The 17,956-nt window shown below is 44.7% G+C and overlaps 1 protein-coding gene across 2 annotated transcripts; it reads right to left on the reverse strand.

Annotated features, from left to right (window-relative positions):
- Nucleotides 1–1,362: 1,362 nt before the first annotated feature.
- Nucleotides 1,363–17,699, reverse strand: ammecr1 (AMMECR nuclear protein 1). 2 transcript variants are annotated; one of them, XM_017412596.3, is made up of 6 exons: nucleotides 17,113–17,696; nucleotides 12,441–12,551; nucleotides 9,556–9,670; nucleotides 9,116–9,206; nucleotides 8,923–9,019; nucleotides 1,363–6,956 (listed from the first exon to the last, which is right to left on the reverse strand). In XM_017412596.3, the coding sequence occupies exons 1-6, from the start codon at nucleotides 17,583–17,585 to the stop codon at nucleotides 6,842–6,844; spliced, it is 1,002 nt and encodes a 333-aa protein (XP_017268085.1). In that variant the 5' UTR covers nucleotides 17,586–17,696; the 3' UTR covers nucleotides 1,363–6,841. The 2 variants fall into 2 exon arrangements, with proteins under 2 accessions (XP_017268085.1, XP_017268086.1); XM_017412597.3 differs by lacking the exon at nucleotides 12,441–12,551 and having other exon boundaries at nucleotides 17,113–17,699.
- Between the last annotated feature and the right edge of the window lie 257 nt (nucleotides 17,700–17,956).

Genomic DNA, 17,956 nt, shown 5'->3' on the forward strand with positions numbered 1-17,956 from the left:
GTTTCTTCAAACAATTGTCAGAAATTTACATTTAAAACCTAAAAAACGAGGTCAGCTCACTTAAAGGCTTTTACCAAATAACTAAATGTGTGTGTTATTGAGCCCTCTCTCTGAGGCTTTGTCTTTCTTTTAAAAAGAAGTATCAAATAATAATAAATAGCAGCAAAATGTTGAAAATGGACCCGCTGGTCTGTAGGAGCTCATGAGTGCAGAGAGTCACAAGATATTCCCGTGTCTAGAAAAAGCCTAAAGGTGAATTTGGACCGGGGGGATGCTGGGATACGCCTCAAACATTTGAAACGGAGCACAGTGATGACAGGAAGTCTGTGCTTCTTATTACTCCCCTTGTTCTCTTGTTCTGCTGCCTCACAAAAAAAAAATAATAAAAAATGCAACTACAGCAGTGAATCTCCGCGGGCACACCTCCCTGAGCTCTGTGCATCGAGCTCATGTAGTTCCTGTAAAAAAAAAAACCAGCAACAACTACAAACCGTCTCCACAGCATGATGCCGACACCGCCGTGCTTCACTGTTGGGGATGGCAGGTGAGACGTCAGGTGAGACGATGGACAGCGTTTCGTCTGGATTACCACAAAACAAGCTGCCAAGTGTTTCCAGATAAACCTGCTCAGACTGGCTCCTGACCTGGGCCTAAGATGCTCCAGAGGATGGGTTACTGGCAGGAAAAAGGCTAAACATGCGAGGGAGGGATCCTTCGTATTCTCGTCAACATGGCCACAAACAGGTTCACTACCAACTCACGGAAAACAGCACAGAGGCCATTTTGAAGTGAGGCTCTGTGTAAAAGTTAAGAATTTCTTACCTGTTGTGGTTGCACAGCTCTATGAGCCTCAGTTTAGAGCAGGGGTGGTCAACCCTGGTCCTGGAGGGCCACCATCCTGCATGTTTTACTTGTTTCCCTGCTCCAACACATCTGAGTCAGTAGTTAAATCCCTTCTTCATGTTCTGCAGAAGCCTGTTAATCACCCATTGATTCAAATCAGGTGTGTTGGAGCAGAGAAACAAGTAAAACCTGCAGGATGGTGGCCCTCCAGGACCAGGGTTGGACAGCGTTTCTGACGGGCTAACGCCAAACGCATTCAAGCTGCTTTTAAGGCGGCAGGAGCGCTCCCCTTCGGCCGTTAGCTCGTCAGTCCAGTCGGACCACTTCACCAAACTGAGGTGATTCGAAGAGCTACCTCCAACAGGTAAATATGTTAGGTTTGCCACTGAAACCCCAATTCAGAATGGATGAAACGCCCCTTTAAAGCTCTGCAGCTATTCAAAGCTGAAATCCATTTTAAAGCCGCGAGCTTCAAGCTGACGCAACCCACCTGTGACAAGACAAGAGAACGACACAGTCTTTCAGCATATTTTGTGTTTTTATTGAATAAATGATCTTAAAAGGTAATAACAATGTTTGAAACTACATCATCTTCACAGCCATCTCTTACATACTCGGGATAACCCCACCTATTATATATTCTTTCAGCCCTCTCCTGCGTTTTTTTTATTTTGTTTAATTCTTTTGGAGTCATACTTTCATTAATAAATGCCCGTTTCAAGTCCCCGTCACACTAATAGCAATCCAGTTGGAAAGGGGGGTTAAAAAAAAATTTAAAAAAGGAAGGAAGGGTCTAGTTCTACAGGGATGGAATTGGAAATGGAGAGTTCTCAGTTCGTGTTTTTCCATCAGTTTTTTTTTCTTCTTCTTTTTTTAAGAGTACTGAAGCAGTGGGAGGAAATAAAATGGATCAAAACAAACAAACAAACAAAAAAGGAAACAGAAGTTGGTATGAGGAGTTACACCAGGTAACCCCTCCCAGCCCGTCAGGCCACTGCAACAGAAAGTGTTGTTTTTTTTTTTTTTGGGACAGCGACACGTCGCACGAGTCCGTGTCTCCAAAACAATCCCCCAAACGTAGAAAACCACTAAAATAAGTCTGAAACTAGATCCAAAATATTCCTTTGAAAAAAATTTATTTTGATGTACAAAAACAGTCATTTTCTCCTTTTTTTGTTGCTTTTTTTGTCTTTTTGTTAAATATTTTTTATAATAAAAGCTTCAAACACAAGTTTATTGTAGTACTTATTTGTCATTATCATTATTATTATTGATTCTTTTCTTTCCTTCTTTTGTTTTTTTTGTTTTTTTTAAGTAATCTATCAGTGCGATTGTATACCAGTGCAGCTACTGGGTCGAGAGTAAAGAAACAGGCTTTTTTCATCTTTAATGGCATAAAAAATAAAGAAAATTCTTCTTTTTTCTTTCTTTTTTTTATACAAAGTATAACTGCTGGTCTTTAGGGAAAAGAAAAAACAAAAACATTTAGAAACCCATAAAGCTAGGAGGCACACCATGGGATTTTCATTTTTGAAAAATTATAGCAATAATAATAATAACAACAATAATAATAATACTAACAAAACAAGTAACAACAATCTGCAACCATTCCACCATCTTGATGCCGTAAATGGCTTCAGAGACAGAATCAATGAAAATTCATTGAAAAAACTGGGTTGCTTAAAAAAGTCAGACAGTTGAGAAATCACACACACACAAATAAAGAACAACCTGTGTGTGTGTGTGTGTGTGTGTGTGTGTCAGTAGCAGGGGGGTTGTCTTTTGGAAGGACAGGAAGCCAGGCCTGTGGAGCAGCATTTGGACATGGCCGCTGGCATCTTTGGTTCGGTCGGACACACGAAGGCGACGTGAGCTCGAGCGTTCCGCGGAACGCCGAGGGGGGGACGCTGAGGCTTGAACTCCCAACCCCCCGGCACGGAACCGAAACACGCGGTCTGCTACGGGCTTTTCTCGGTTCGTTTTCCAGACGTGAGACTGGCGTGTTGTTGAGGAGAAAGTCGAACGGAAGTCGCAGCGGCAGGAAGGAAACTGAAAACCCAAACCATCGAAGGAACAAACACCTCTGTTCTCCTGCCGTTTCCTAATGAGCGCCGCTTCCACGTCCTGTAACTTCAGAATAACCCGCGGAGGCTGAGGTGTGAGTTATAACGGACAAGCAGCTTCGGATCTTTAGAAAAGGTTAGAAAAAAAAACACTACGCTTAAGACTCTTATTGTGAAGGACTGGAGGAAGTTCCCCTGCAGTGGGAGCAATAAACCACACGTTGGACCGGTCCAAAACTTGCTTTAGTTTTTTTCCCTTGTAGTTTACTCAGTGAAAGCGCACCAACAAGCCTCGGCCACGATAAGAATGAATAAAAACAAACGGATCAAATGCAGAGACGACGTGGGGGGCGGGGTCCTTCCACTATGACTCCAATCAAGATGGCCGCCACAGCTCTAATTGGTCGGCCAATTTACAGCCGTGGAGCTGCCGTTCGATGTGGTGGTTGCCGCACGACAAACAGACCGTGCGACTGCGAGCGCAGCGGGGTCTTAGTTTAAACTCTGACGTGGAAGGTGGCGGACGACAAGGAATGCCATCTCGACTTTGATACGGAGCCACTATTACTACTTCTTTCTCAACGTTTTGACTATTTGTCAAACTTTTCAATTTTAATCTCGAAACGAAAAACAAAAACACAACCCAACTTCCTCCGCAATTTTTTGGTCCTTCCGAGTGACCCTAAAGGAGACGCTTCCTCGCCAACGTGGTTTAATGGAGGCTGTGTTCGGCTTAACGGCGTTTGACTTTTAGAGGAGGTCAATCGATGTGAAAAAAAAAAAACCCAACAACAAACGAAACTCATCTTCCTGGTGACTTCTACGCCTTTCTGGTGAACGACGCGCTTCGACAAACTAGGCCATGAGTTTGGGCCACAGTGTGAGGGAGTAAGTGAGGGGGGGTGAAGGGGGTGGGGGGTCTGTGTGACTTCTTGTCCTTTCAAACCTGCAACATATTGACTTGCACTGGTAGGAAAAGAAAAGAAAGAAAAACAACAAAAACAAATCAAAATAAAACACCTGTTGAACAGATCTGCATATATCAAGGATTGTAAAAGGTAACATGTAAGATTTTCTCCCAACGCGCCTCCGCTAAGTTGCAACGGCGATTGTTAACAGTACATTCCGTAGCCCCTGTGGTGTCCGTCGTCGGGAGGGGGGGTGTCCATCCCCCGAACCGCCGACGCGGGACTTAACGAAACCAGAGCCTGTTTTGCTTTTTTTTTTTTGTCGTTTTTTTTGTTTTTACTTTCCCAGGGGCTACTGTTTGCGCCGAAAAAAAAAAAAAAAAAAAAGAGAGAGAGAGAGAGAGAGAGAGAGAGAGAGAGAGAGCGAGAGAGAGAGAGAGAATCGTCCTTCAGTATTTAAAAATGAGCCGCCGTTTCACAGTAACGCGTTTCAGAGAAGAATCTTACACGTAGCATCGTTAAGTAAATGATATGATCAATGAGTCCGCATGACCAGTCACGAGCGGTGACTGCCCCGATGTGAGGTCCGGTAGCACCATATTTGTCTTTTAAATCTCTTAATGGTTAATAAGAGTGTCTAAGCCATAGATCAAGCATATCGTGGATAAAACCATAGGTCTCATACTCATACGTACATGCAACTGAATACATTGCATGTGTTCACAAAAAGACATATGTAAAAAGAGCATGGTCAATTTGGTTTTGCAGCAGAAACAATTCAGGTTGTGCTGTATTCAATGGACCAGGGGATTCACGTCCGACTGTCCCTCTTCTTGTAGTGTACGGTACCTTTTTGCCCCCCCCCCCCGACCCGTCCAGGGATTGGTGGTATGAAAGGTAACGCCACCGCAGCGCCTCGGCCTTCTAAAGAGAAAGGAGAAGGATCAGGGGGGAAATCTGAGCGCAGGCGGCGAGCGAAATCCGGGGGCGAGCACGCCACGACCCCGGAGCCCCTTTTCCTGTGATGCGTGGCGTTCAAGTAAGAGCTGGGAAACAGCAGAAACCAACGGGAGAGGGGGACACTCGGAGCGTGTTTCCGCTGGTTCCACCGTTTTCATGAATCATTTAAGGCAACACAACTGAAATCTGGATTATTTCGGGTTACTGTGGATGGAGTGCCAAAAGCCCTTGACATTTTTGCATAAAGAAAAGAAAAAAATTAAAATAAAGAACTTGTCAGTTAGTAAAGGCTGTTACGACCAAAAAAAAAAAAAAAAAACGATGTTAGTCAAGTAACGAGAAAAAACCTCTCAAAACTTCCGGTTGGAAACCGAAAAAAAACCCAAAACCGAAAGAGAGGAACGAGCAGATCGCATGGTGATCCTCGACACATTCGTTTTTAAACCGGGGGAGCTCAGCTCGTTAAGGGCGTGGTTGTGACCCACCTGGTAAGGTTTGGACAGGTAGTCCAGAGCTGGGAGCGGTTTCTGCTCCAACCAACACAGCTGAGATTTCTTCTTCTGGGTTTGTTTTGTTTTTTTTAAACTACAAGACAGCTGACACAAAACAGAGCACCGCTCAGAACATTCCCCGTGCTGCGGACAACAACGGGCGAGGAGAACGGCGGGTGGCGGGACACCGACGCCTTAAAGTCGAATTCGGTTTCCGCGCACGTCTGAACGCACATCAAGTGTGTGTGTTCGTTCCAAACGACTCCTCTTTCCATACGTCAGGATGTGGGATGAGAAACGATGGGTAGCTATAACCCTTGAAAGGGCGAGACGACGTTTCCGCGCCGACGCGGGCCCGAAGCTCGCCGCTGTACCCAATTCGTCTACAAGAGGATCCCAAACGTCAGCGCTTCAAGCCGGATGACTCGGGACAAAATGTGGAATAAAGAGAATATGGCTTCAACTAGTTTCTGCAACTCCCTGCCAGTAAACTCAGAAACAAACTTATTTAAATGAAAGTATTATACTTTTTTTGTTTGTTTTTTTTGTTTGGGAGACTTCCAGTCACACCTCCCCCTTTCTTCGACGCGACAAAACCCAGACACGTCACCCAAATTTAGAAGATCGCCCAATCGGCACCAGCTCTCCGAGATTATTTCCAATTTCAAGAAGCAAGATTTCCAAGTTCCACCTTTAAAACCCCTTTAACTATTCACTGTGGGAGGAGGGGCTTCTGAAATCCCTTCATTTCAAATCCAATTTCTAATTTATTTTACGGGTTTTCATCTCGTGTCTGTAATCCACGCACAGTAACAAACACACACACACACTTGACTGTGAGCTCAATCAATAAACGCTACCAGCGAAGGCTGATAAAAAGAGCGCCACAATCCTATCTACGCTTTGGAGTACACGCGGCCGATTACATGGTTCCATCTACAACACGACGAGAAGTTTACACGGCTAAAACGACCCCGACAGCCCAAAAGTTGTTTTTTTTTGCTTTTTTTTTTTTTGCTTTTTTCGAGAGGAATTGAAGTAGAGAAGACACAGCCTTTGAAACTGCAGTTGCCTTGCTACATGATATACGTCAGGATAGTGTGATTACAATAAAAGAAGAAAAAAAATAAACCCAAATTATTAGTAAATGAAAAGCTGTAGCAAAGCCTAAATCCGCTCAAAGAGACTTCCTTCCATCCACAGGATCAAACACCTTTGCTCAAAAGACACAATATTTAGAAAAAATCTAATATTGGGTTAATTTCCAAAACAAAAATATGAATGAAGTAAAGGGGATTGGGGGGATTGGAGGGGGGGTATAGATTTAGGTATGCATATGCTGCAAAAAGCTTAACCACAGGCAAACAAAAAGGAAACACATGGATTTCTTGCCATAATTCGAATGATGCTTCATTGCCACCCGTTGCCATGTCAACGTCTGGGAGACGGCCAGCACGGCAACGGAAACTATCATCATAAAATGGTACAGTAGTAGAAATAGCTAGACCAGGAGGGGGCAGGCTCTCCTGGGAAAAGGTCCGCGGAGAGGTCCAGTGACTGGTCATGCGGCTCGCTGTCAGGAATAATGATTGTAAGACGGCACTGGGTGCCCAATGCCATTCTGGTAGTGATGGTGCTGGCGGTGGGCGATGTACTCTGTGTAACCCATCGTCATCTTCTCGCTACGGTACCTGGGGCGGAGACAACATGCGTTGGTGAGAGGAAGCCATCACTCACAAGCCGCACCAACAGACGGGCTGCTTTCATTTCATGCTTCAAATTACCCACAACACCTTGCAGACGTTTAGCAAATTTAGGTTTCAGTGACCGGTTACGGCTACGACAAGCCGCAGGCGGAAAGACACCAAACGACGTATGCCCCGCCCCTTTTTGGAGGAAGCCAAAAAAGAGGAGGGGGGGGTTATTTAAGGTAAAACTAAGGTTTTACTTTTTAAATCTCTCTTAGCAATTTCTTGTATCGATTAGAAAAAATGTGAAGTAGTTTGTCACAAGATTCCTCCTTTAGAATGTTTTTTTTTCCCCCGCTTCTAACACAGTTGCGCTTCGCAAGAAGATTAAGAATTATTCTTGTCTGCTTCCTCAGCTTTTGCAATGAGTTTATTTCCATTGTATACCTTTTAAAAAGAATAAGTTTCATTCAATCTAAAATCACATCAGGTGTCTTTGTCAGTGAGGGTCGCTGTCATTTAATCACAGCATTCGTGGCTCTGTGTTTTATTCTTTGCTGGTATTTTTCTCTGCGGTAAACATCAAGTTTTCTTTTGAAAAACTTGCTCTTGGGTATCATGTTGTCACTGTAATAATTCAAACAGCAAAGTTTCTCCCCTCTCTGATTTCTTTGGACATTTACAAACAGCAGGCTGAAGTGGCGTTTGCACACTGTTTCACCAGTCTGTGCGTGCGCCGGACGCCTCGCTCCGATCCAGCAGCGGGAGCGACATTAGTCCACCTCGACCGCCACGGCTCAGGCAGGTGGTCCCTGCTTTCAGGCGGCAAACTCTTACTTCCTCTCTGCTCGTCAGCACTTCTATCCATGTCACGCTCTGCCTGACTCAACGATGCCTGAGAGTGGCGGCAGCCGGCGGGATCGCCTGCTGCAACTACAAACACCGCCTCCCACCGTTTCCTTAGACCATCGAAGGAAAAGCTTAACATCCTGGGAACTGAAGCTAAAAGAGGACCAGCATCCCAATAGGCTGATCCCAGTGCAATTTTGAAGACCTGCCCCGCCCATGTACATCCTAACTGTCAAACTCAAGGCCCGCAGGCCAGATCCGGCCCTTTCTAACATTTTATCTGGGCCTCCCTAGATAACATTTAAATTTTATCAGATTTCCAGTTTGTGACACATCGAGTCTCTATTGCTTCTCATTTTACTTATAAATCTTTAGTGAAGTTTTCTTGCGGCAGTTACTTTGAAAAATTGAGAGGAGGATTTAAGAGATCGTCGCTAATAGGAGTGTTTGCGTTTTCACCGGTTTCCTTTCCTGCTGTTCCCGGTCACGTCGATCAGTTTTGATCTAGTCTTATTTGTGCCACGACATTACCCTCTGAACGCACCAAATCACACCGATTTCATTTCATTCCTTTGTGTGTGTGTGGGGGGGGGGCGTGGCGCCGGACTTTGGGCGGCGCAAAAATGAGTCACACTCGCAGCGTTTTAAATCTAAACATTAGCTCCAAACGCAAGTTTTATGAGCCAATTAAATTTTAAAAAATTCAAAAAAGAGAGAGCGGCAACTCCCCCATATCTGCACCATCATGGCTCCAGAGCCTGAGAATCCCAGGGTTAAAGGACATAAAACTTACTGATCCCATTTGTTCATATCTGCGAGCCAGACTTCTTTTTCCCCCTCGCCTCGTAAAGTTGTAGAACCGCAAGAAAGGCTTTTTTAATGATTTAACCCCGTCTGCCTCGGAGATTTCAATAAATAAATAACGCTTTCACGGATCTTTAAAACAGAATCTGGAGTTGGAACATTTTTAGGGCTTCCTCATCATCATCTTACGTGCCGGGAAACTGCGATCAAACGCGGCAGCATCTGATCACTGAGAAGAAGATAACGGCGGGACGGGCGGATGGTGCACAGATTCATCCATTCATCACCGTAAGTGAGTTACAGCATGTCTTGTTACCTGGTTAACTTAATGGTCTTCCTGAAGTCGTTTGTGATGGGAGCTTTATATCCTCCCTTTCGTAGTAAGGAATCTATGGTTTGAATGTGGTCCCAACCTAAGGTTAAAACAGAAAAACTCTTTATTTTACTCAATCTGGTTGTATTGGCAGGTGTGTGTGTGTGTGGGGGGGGGGGACACAAAAAGACCTCACCTTGCTCCTTTGCAACCTCTGGCAGGTAGGTGGCGGTGCGTTTTGATCCTTTTTCATTGAAAAACTCTATTCTTATACCATGAACACCCACCTGGAATCAAAGACGAGCACAAAAAAAAAAAGAGTTCAGTCGTCAAAAAGGCGCTCCAGCCAGGAAGCCAAAACTAACAGCTGAAGAAAGTTAGTCAAGCGTAGAAAGGAAAAAAAAAATGGCTACACAGATATTGAGCTAAAAAAAAAATCTGGTGTGGTAGTAGCTGAACGCCAACAGATGGGGCCGTCGTTTTCAGCTGCTCTAACTCCACCACTCCGATGAGCTTGGAAAGGTGGTCGGCGGCGTGGCCTTCCTTCAAAGAACACTAGGCTGTCAATGGTTTCGTTTTTTTAACGTTTCCCTGTCCGCCCGGAGAGCTGCGGGCGCTCGGCGTGGCGTCGCTCACCTCCCAGTCAAGGTAATCACCGACGTCTTCAAAGTTGGTGAGGAGAGACACTGAGCAGGAGAGGCGAGGCAGCTCATCCCTTGTCATAGGGGGGAAGCGGCTGTCTTTAAGGGCACTGCAGACAAAACAAGCGCAGAGACAAACGGCATTACGGGGTACGGAGAAGAAGCCATCCGAACGGCGTCCTGAAAGCGCTGACGGTTGCGCTCATTAATATGCGCGACTCAAAATGTGTGGCTGGAAAAACACAAAGGCAGGTTACTAATGCATTTAAAAGCTTCAGTTTAACCGAAGGAACCTTTCTAAAACCACCGAGCACATTGTGTGTTGTGAAAAGTGGATGCTCCGAGCAACATTCTGGACATACACTTGAACAGAAACGCAGCTTTTCAATCAAACTATTAATATAAGACGTCTGATTAGCTCAGATTTAAAATACTTAACGCACTGTTTACATATTAGTACTTTATAATAACAAATCTGACATTTGTTTCTGTTGCTGTCATAGAACCAGAGTAGAAGGTGGTTTGATTTAGAGTTGACACGCTGTCAAATTTTCCACCTCATCCGTACACTGCAGAGCTGAAACCACAGAAGCTCCCTGAAATAGCAAACCCCCCGGTTAACTCCTGGTTAATTTGGTTTACTGACACCCAGGGTCTGGAGGGGGTAAACTGTCTCGAAATAGAAAAGCAGTCCGAACAGGCCTGTAATTTCATCTCTCTTAGCAGGTCCTAATTTCCCTTTCCTCGCTGTGTAACAGGTTCCCGGCTGCTGCTCATTTTGGACTCCGGCAAGTCGGCAGAGAAGCGCCGGGACGCGCCCGACGCGGGGCGGCTAGGTGAGCTACTGATCCAATCACCAACCGAGTTCAGCTGGGGATGGAGTCGGGATGGAGGTCGTAGAAAATGAGGCTGCGCCAGAGAGACACAATCTTCTGGGCTAATTGCTGCACTTTATGGCAAAGATTTAGGGGGTGCTTGTTTAAAATAAATAAATAAATAAAGTAATCCTAGACTGACTCCAGGGCCTCTGTGGGAGCACACACCATCTGTCACAGCGTCCCAAGTGATGGAGGGAGTTCTTTACGACTCCTGACGGTGGGTTTGTGTGTGTGTGTGGGGCTGCTGCTATCAGAAGGTTATGGGAGCGCTCAGGTTTTCACACGATGTCGTCACCTCTCTAGAAACCTTGCTTCTTTTTTTTTTTAATTTCTTTTTATTTCTTTATTGGTGTTTTTAAACCACTAAAATGATGTTTGATCCAGTTCAAGTCTTTCGTTTCAGCTGTTCCCTGAACTGTGTTAGCACCTGCATGACAAACAAACCAATTTATTTAATTATTTATCGACAGGTAGCAATGTGTTCTCCTGTTTCTGACAGGTTTCATCACTGGGAATGACTTATCCACTGTCGTCGCCATGGTTACACTAAAGCAGAATTTTTTTTTATTTTTTTTTTTGGGTGGGGGGGGGCATCTAGTTGCTCTAAAATTTAGGTTCAGTGCCGTGCCACCAGCGTTGCTGCCTACTCGTGGCCTCTTTTGAGACTACGTTTGATCCTAAAGCAATAGTTTGGCTCTTTTAAAGTGTGGCTCTGTGACGAAGCTATGAACAATCAATATCTTACCTGTTGTAGACAGCTCTTTGAACGACCTCCGTTTAAATCTGACTGGATTGACGAGCTAACGGCTAGTCTGAGCGAGGCCAAGACCGGCAGTCGTAGAAACCTTTACGCCGCTGTTGGTTTCACGTCACACAAACTTTATGGTGTAAACAGGACACGCAGCAGCTAGCTGTAGCACTTCCACTGCAGCTTTGGGTAGGAATGGGCAGCAATTTAAAAGCTATTAAAATGTACAAATCTGAATAAAAATTAAATTAATTAAATTAAATTAAATTAAAGCAACTGTTCTTTTGTTGTTGTTGTTGTTTTAATTGTTTCCTAGTAATAGCTCGCTGCTAACAGGACTATGAGTTAGCGTAAAGCGCTCCTGTTTAATGAGTATGATGGATAAATTTCTTCACTATCAGAATGGCGCAGTAATGGTTTAGTTAAGCTCAGTGCTGCCCATCCATAACTTGGGAGCTCACGTTTCCAGCAGGAAAGGATAAAATAATAAACGTGTAACGCAAAACTGACATCATAAAGGTTTATAAAACAGAGCTTGAACAAACCACAACAAAATATTTAAGGGAGGATTTATTTTAAGATGATAAAAACCTTCTTTAGTCTCATCAATCTGGTCAGAAAAAAAAACTATTTTACCAACTCAGGCATTCTGACAATCTACAACGGGTAAGATACTATTTGTTCAGAACATTTCCACAGAACCCACCTTTAAATCTGAATTTCCCCTTTAACCAAAGTCAAAACAGAAATGTCAACTTGTTTAAATCAAATTGTGGTACAACGTATGTTCAAATTAGCTTCAAACCAACACAAAGAGCAGTGGTGGTCCAGTCCTGGTCCTGGAGGGCCACCCTGCTGCAGGTTTTAATGGGTTCCCTGCTCCGACACGCCTGATTCAGGGGTCCACTTACCTCCTCGGCACGTCTCCAACTTCTGCTAATCGCTCAGTCGTTCAAATCAGGTGTCAAAGCAGAGAAACGCCTAAAACCTGCAGGATGGAGGTCCTCCGGGACCAGGACTGGACACCCCTGACAGAGTGCATGGACATCCTCGCATCCCATTTGATTTATATATCATTTAAAAACGAAAGGCTTCATAATGTCACAAAATTTAAAAAAAAAGGCAACAAACTTCGATCAAACAGCAACATTACTGTCCTTTAATCCAGTCGGCTCTTTGTTCCCGTTTTGGCTGCTTTTATTGAGTAAGAACAGTTAAATGTACAGCTTTGATGCTCAGTCAAACGTTGCTCACCTGGTAAGGGTGTACTCCCTGAGTCCTGAGTGCAGATTCATGGCAGAAAATGTACCTATACAACCCCTCAACCGCTTGTCTCTGCCTATTTTCCACGTGACAAACAGTGGACTGAAAGACAGGGAGGAACAGGAGAACAGTTTAATGTGACCGAACACAGACATTCACACCTCAGGAACATTTCTGCAGTACAAGTAAAGACGCCGTAGCTTCGGCCGATGCTCCGCGGCCCGCGCTCGCTGCTTTACGTCGTGACGGGTCGCTCCACAGCGGAGACTCCCATTGGTCGTTTTAAGCGACGCGCATGACCTAAACTTTGGACTCTTTTTGCAGGGTTTTAAAAGCTTTGATGGGGAGATTTTTTTTTTGTTTTTGCCAGAGAAAACTGGCCTGGGGAATAAAATAAAAAAAAAAAAGAAGAAACCACAAAGACGCTCGAGCTAATTCATCACTGCCTGATTTCGACAGAAGGGTGTGACTAACAATGACTCGTCTAATTAAACGCTGCGTAACTGGAGCAAAGCGGAGCTGGAGAAGGAGAAGAGAGACGCCGGTTAACATCAGCTCCTCTGAGAGGCGCATTGGGGGGCAGAATAACACGAAAACTTACCCCGCCACGTGTCAATAAAGACAAACTAACATTCTGAACACTTGTGAAGTTCAATATTCGCGTCGTTTCTACAGATCGCACCGGCTCCGTGACTGCAGGTGCTTCAAAGTTCAGCCCAAACGGTTTTAAACATAATTTTGTTTATTGATACCGTTTCTTATTTCTTGCTCAGACATACTAGAAAAAAAATAATAAAAATCTGTTGCATTAAATAGACAAATAAAAGCAGCATTCTTTGAAGGAATGCATGTCGCCCGCCACCCTGCAGGCCACAGGTTTGAGCGCTCAGCCTACGTGTTGGGGGTCAGTCTCAGCTACTACCACACAACGTCCAAGCTCAGTATGTCATTGTTTTGTGCGTTTTTAAGGTTGGCTGGCTGTGGCAGCCATCTTGAATTGGGCGATCAGATGTGGATGTACATCCGGTGATTTCTGCCTGAAAGTTTCAATAAAATTCATTCAGTGGTTCAGGAGATAGTTTGATAACAGACAAATGAACACACACACACACAGGCCATTACATGCTCTCCCGCCTTTCGTGGCAGCTGGTAATAAAGCTGTAATTAAAAGGCCAAAAGCTTATATCACTACTTGAGTGCTCAACTCTGATTCTGACTTCTAACATTTCATTTCTGCAGACAATCTGAAGCCACAGAACATATATACCATCCCCTCTGAGCAAACCCAGAAATGGAGATACTGACACAGCAGAACATCTTTTTTTTTGGAATCCAGTGTACCGTAGGCAGGACATAATGGTTTGTCCCCGTAACTAGTTTTGTTCTCAACCATAAGTTTAAAGCGCTGCTACAATCGGCCATTCTGTCGGCGCAATAAACAGAAGTGTTGTTGGTCACGGAAAAACTTTTAAAGTTCTCTTGGAAGTTACTTCTACTCCAGTTTTTAACACAGCTGCTCTCACGTGTTTGTTTTTTTTTTTTTTTGTTTTAAGATTCCAACGAGTCATTTAGTGCCGTTTCAATGACCGACTGTCGCATTATGAAGTTTTTACATCACTTCAAGACAAATAAAGGCTCAACTAACATTACCTGATTAGTCATCCTAAAGCAATGTTTGCTGTCCACTGTTTGTCTAACAATCCAAATGAAGCACATTTAAGGGTTTCGTTAACCTTATAGCTGTTGGGTTTTTTTTTTTTGACAAGCTTAGGTTAGATTAATATTGATACTTTGAGGGGTTTTAATAGTGAAACGGTTTAAGTATTTGGTGCCGCCGTCAGTAAACATGCTGTAGCCGTCTGAGGCCACGTGCTGTTTCAATACAAAGAAACTTGAATTGGGAGTGCTGTGTTTAACTCCATGTTGGTTGTTGTTTTAAGCATTTCAATAATTCAATGTGGCAAGTCTCGCTCTCCCCCCACCGCCCGCCCCGAGTGAAGGACGTGCTGAGGACACCACAGACCATAAGCGCAAGCGTTTCTCAAACCTGCCGGAGCCTCGCGGTCGGACCCGGCGCCTCTTCAGGCGGATCGTTGGGGGGGGTGATGGGCGGCTAGACCCACTCACAGGCACGGCTAAGCTTTCCAGATGTTTGGCAAATTCTCTCACACCTTTAAACAGCTCACCTCTCTGAAGGACTAATCCCTCGCGCACGGACGTTAGAAAGCGCTACTGAGGGTGAACACTCAAACCGGGGGTTTCAGCCAAGGGTCTCAAAAATGTATAGGATTTAGAAATGGCCACTCCACTAAAAATATACATCCCGCCCCCCCCTCCTTAAGCAGAGACCCGGGGGGGGGCTCTTCTCTAAGTGGTGAACCCGCTGACCTCTGGAGTGTCCGAGTGATAAAAAGGAAGGAGCTCAGCTCGCGTTTGGGGCTTGTAACTGAGCCACACGGGGGAGAAAATCTTTAGGTAGAAGAGTTAATTAAAAGCCTTGAAGCAGTTAAGACCCAGAGAGACTGACGTGGTGTTAAAAAGGTGCACACACACCACTGCGTTTATTTATTACAACCCATAACGACCCTAAAATAAAGCCACGTTTCAACAATGCTTCGGTGCCTACTTCATTAGAATGAGATCAACGCACTGGAATTTAAAACCAGGTTGTTGTGTTCATAACTCATTTGAATACTACAACTTTTCCTCCAGAACTCATTCGGATTAGATCACTCTGCTCCCGCGTTATTACTTGTAAGAAAGTGGCTCTAAGCTATAACAAAATCAGGACGCATCTACGAATATTACACACTTTTTTTTTAAAGCGGCTCTTTACGAACTCCAGCAGCTTCTTCGGGAACATGCTCCCATAGATTTCCATTGTTTAATAAGGACATAACTACGTGAGCTGCTTGACTATAGGACTACAGCTGTGGCTACTTGTTACAGACCACATGAAAAGCAGAGTAATTCTGTCCACATTGTGAAAAGACGACCTCTATGGCGTGTGGCACGTCTGTTACAGACAAAATCGCAATTGGCTTTAGGTTATTGTCATTTCACAATGCCGACAACTGTGAATCCTTCTTTTTCAGACATATTATGGCTCAATAGAGTGTGACTATCAACCACGGTTACGAAATGGGATCCTATAACCGCCTTAAATGTAGACCCCCTTTAAGTTAGACGCAGTCACATTCCTGTGTGAGCATATAGGTGGGGACAGAGGCTTTCTGTGGAGGGCAGCTGCTGACTTAATATGTACATTTATTGATCTGACGGTTACTTTGGACATATCAGATAAATCTCATCTTCAGTGAATGTCTCAAGTAGCCAGGAACAGCTGGCTTCTTTGCTTGCTTTATTTACCTACCAATGACATTAGTCCCCTTTAACACCGATTAAATAGGCAAAGCTTAGAACTGCTAAGCACTTAGCGGGCAGCACATTTTTTCCTTTGTTGGTCGATGGGAAATCGTGTTGAAAATGATCTTGATTCGACAGAGAACTCCGAAATGCTGAACAAACCCTGTCGCCTGTTAACAATAAAGCTAAACAGTGAAACTGTCACGGGTATCAAAATAAGGTATCCGACGATGAATTAATCACTACATTGTGATCAGCTCGTTACTAAGCTAACATAGCTAACAGCTAACTATGCTAAACCGAATATGTGACAAACCGGAGTTCATTGAGGGCAACTTTTAAAAAATACAAACACTAAATAAAAGTTTTCTGGCTTTGTACACTCGCGTTTTTCATCGTCAGCGCGACTAAGACGAAGTGAAGCTGTTGAACCGAACACAAAACACCCGATGTCATCTTTAATCCGCACTCTTTTCTTCACAGTTTTAGTCGCTAGCGGATACGAGCTAACGCTAGCAGCGAACACCCTTGGCTAACATTAGCCGCTGTGTTTTCAGAGTTTTGAGACCGACTGGACCGCAAAATGTCTTTTTTCCCCGACAAGCACAGACAGAAAACCGAAAACTAACATTGAGCACCGACATTCATTGAAATATAACAGCGCTTAAACTGGAATCGGATTAATATCAGTGTAGCATTAGCGTGCGGTGTGTTAAGCTGCCGGTGTTGTGCCGAAAAAAGCACCCCATGCCGACAACGCGCCCCGGGCTTTAAAACCGAATTTAGAGGCAGGTCTTTTTCCACTAATTGAGGGAAAAGTAAACGAGAACAGATTCCTTAAGTACTCTTTTGGACCTAGTACTAAACATATTGCATTACGATGTGAAAAGCGGGAGCTTTAATAACACAATTATAAATAACTAAGCTTTTTGTGATCATAATAAACGAGCCTGTTGGTCAATCTTGATTTAAACTCATTTTATCATCGATAAAACTGCCTTTATGTGCACTTCCTGTGACTGGGGTGCTTCACTGGGCAGGGTGACGGTTTTCGCCACAACACCGGTCTGAGCACAGACTAGGCCTGAATTTCAACTTGGTCATTTAAGCTAGGATCAGCGAGCTTTTTGAGTAAAATTCACAAAAGCTTAACTGTGGTTTCGGTGTGACAGTTCATGCTCTGTACACTGAAGGAGAAATCTAAGCCAAACACAACAAGTTTTGTGAAGTAAACGCCTGCTGGGAGAACACAACAATGAGGTTTTTCACAAACACAACAAAAGGCAAGAATACTCACTAGGGATCGTTTGTAAACCTGGGTGTTCTCGGAGGTTGGTATCCGTACAGATGGCAATAAAGCACGTCAAAACAGAAGCAGCACATCTCCGCGGAGACGACCATTTTTCTGCCGCCACTTCCCGAACCTGGTCCCGGGCTGAGATTCGGGGAGAGGCCGGATGTCGTGTAACCGGCCGGGGCTGGGGACAGAGCGTTTGTGCCGCCGCTGCTACCGCCGCCGCCGCTAACGTTACCCCCGGGTCCCCCCAGGCCGTTGGCTCTGCTCACGTTCGCCGTGGCCGCGACAGCCGCGGAGGAGCCAATCCCCAACTCCGAGCCGCAATGTCCGGTTCCTGCCACCCCGCTTCCCGCCGCCCCCACCCCGCCGGGACCCCCCGAACCGGGAGATCCCGACAGCTTCTGCTTCTTCACCCCGCAGCACCCGGCCGCCATCTTGGAACAATCTGCACCGACACACCGCTTCCGACCCATAACCGTCACCGCGGGAAGGGTGGGGGGGAACGCCGACCAGACGTAGAAATCCCACTGCGTTGAGACGTACGGCGGACAATACTCCACTTTCTCTCTTTTATTTTTTTCCCTATATATATTTATTTATATATATATATATATTTATTTATATATATATATATATATATATATTATTAATTGTCGGACGAAGAAATAACCGATGTGGTGAAGAAGACTGCAATGTCACCCCAGCGTTGCCTTTAAATAAAATGCGTGACTTCGCTACGCAGAGCTCATAGCTGAACAAGCGTTTATTCCTTTAGAAGTCGAGACAGTCAAGGCTACGGTGTTCCCGCAGCCAAATATGCAACCCCCGCCCGTCTCCCCTAACA

The sequence above is a fragment of the Kryptolebias marmoratus genome, linkage group LG13, assembly GCF_001649575.2.
Source record: "Kryptolebias marmoratus isolate JLee-2015 linkage group LG13, ASM164957v2, whole genome shotgun sequence".
Taxonomy (NCBI): domain Eukaryota; kingdom Metazoa; phylum Chordata; class Actinopteri; order Cyprinodontiformes; family Rivulidae; genus Kryptolebias; species Kryptolebias marmoratus.

Coding starts and splice junctions, on each gene's coding strand:
- ammecr1 (XM_017412596.3), bottom strand. CDS start 17,585: ATGGGTCGGAAGCGGTGTGTCGGTGCAGATTGTTCCAAGATGGCGGCC. Junction 12,552..17,112: donor AGGTTTACAAACGATCCCTA/GTGAGTATTCTT, acceptor CCTGTCTTTCAG/TCCACTGTTTGTCACGTGGA. Junction 9,671..12,440: donor AGGGAGTACACCCTTACCAG/GTGAGCAACGTT, acceptor TTTTGTCTGCAG/TGCCCTTAAAGACAGCCGCT.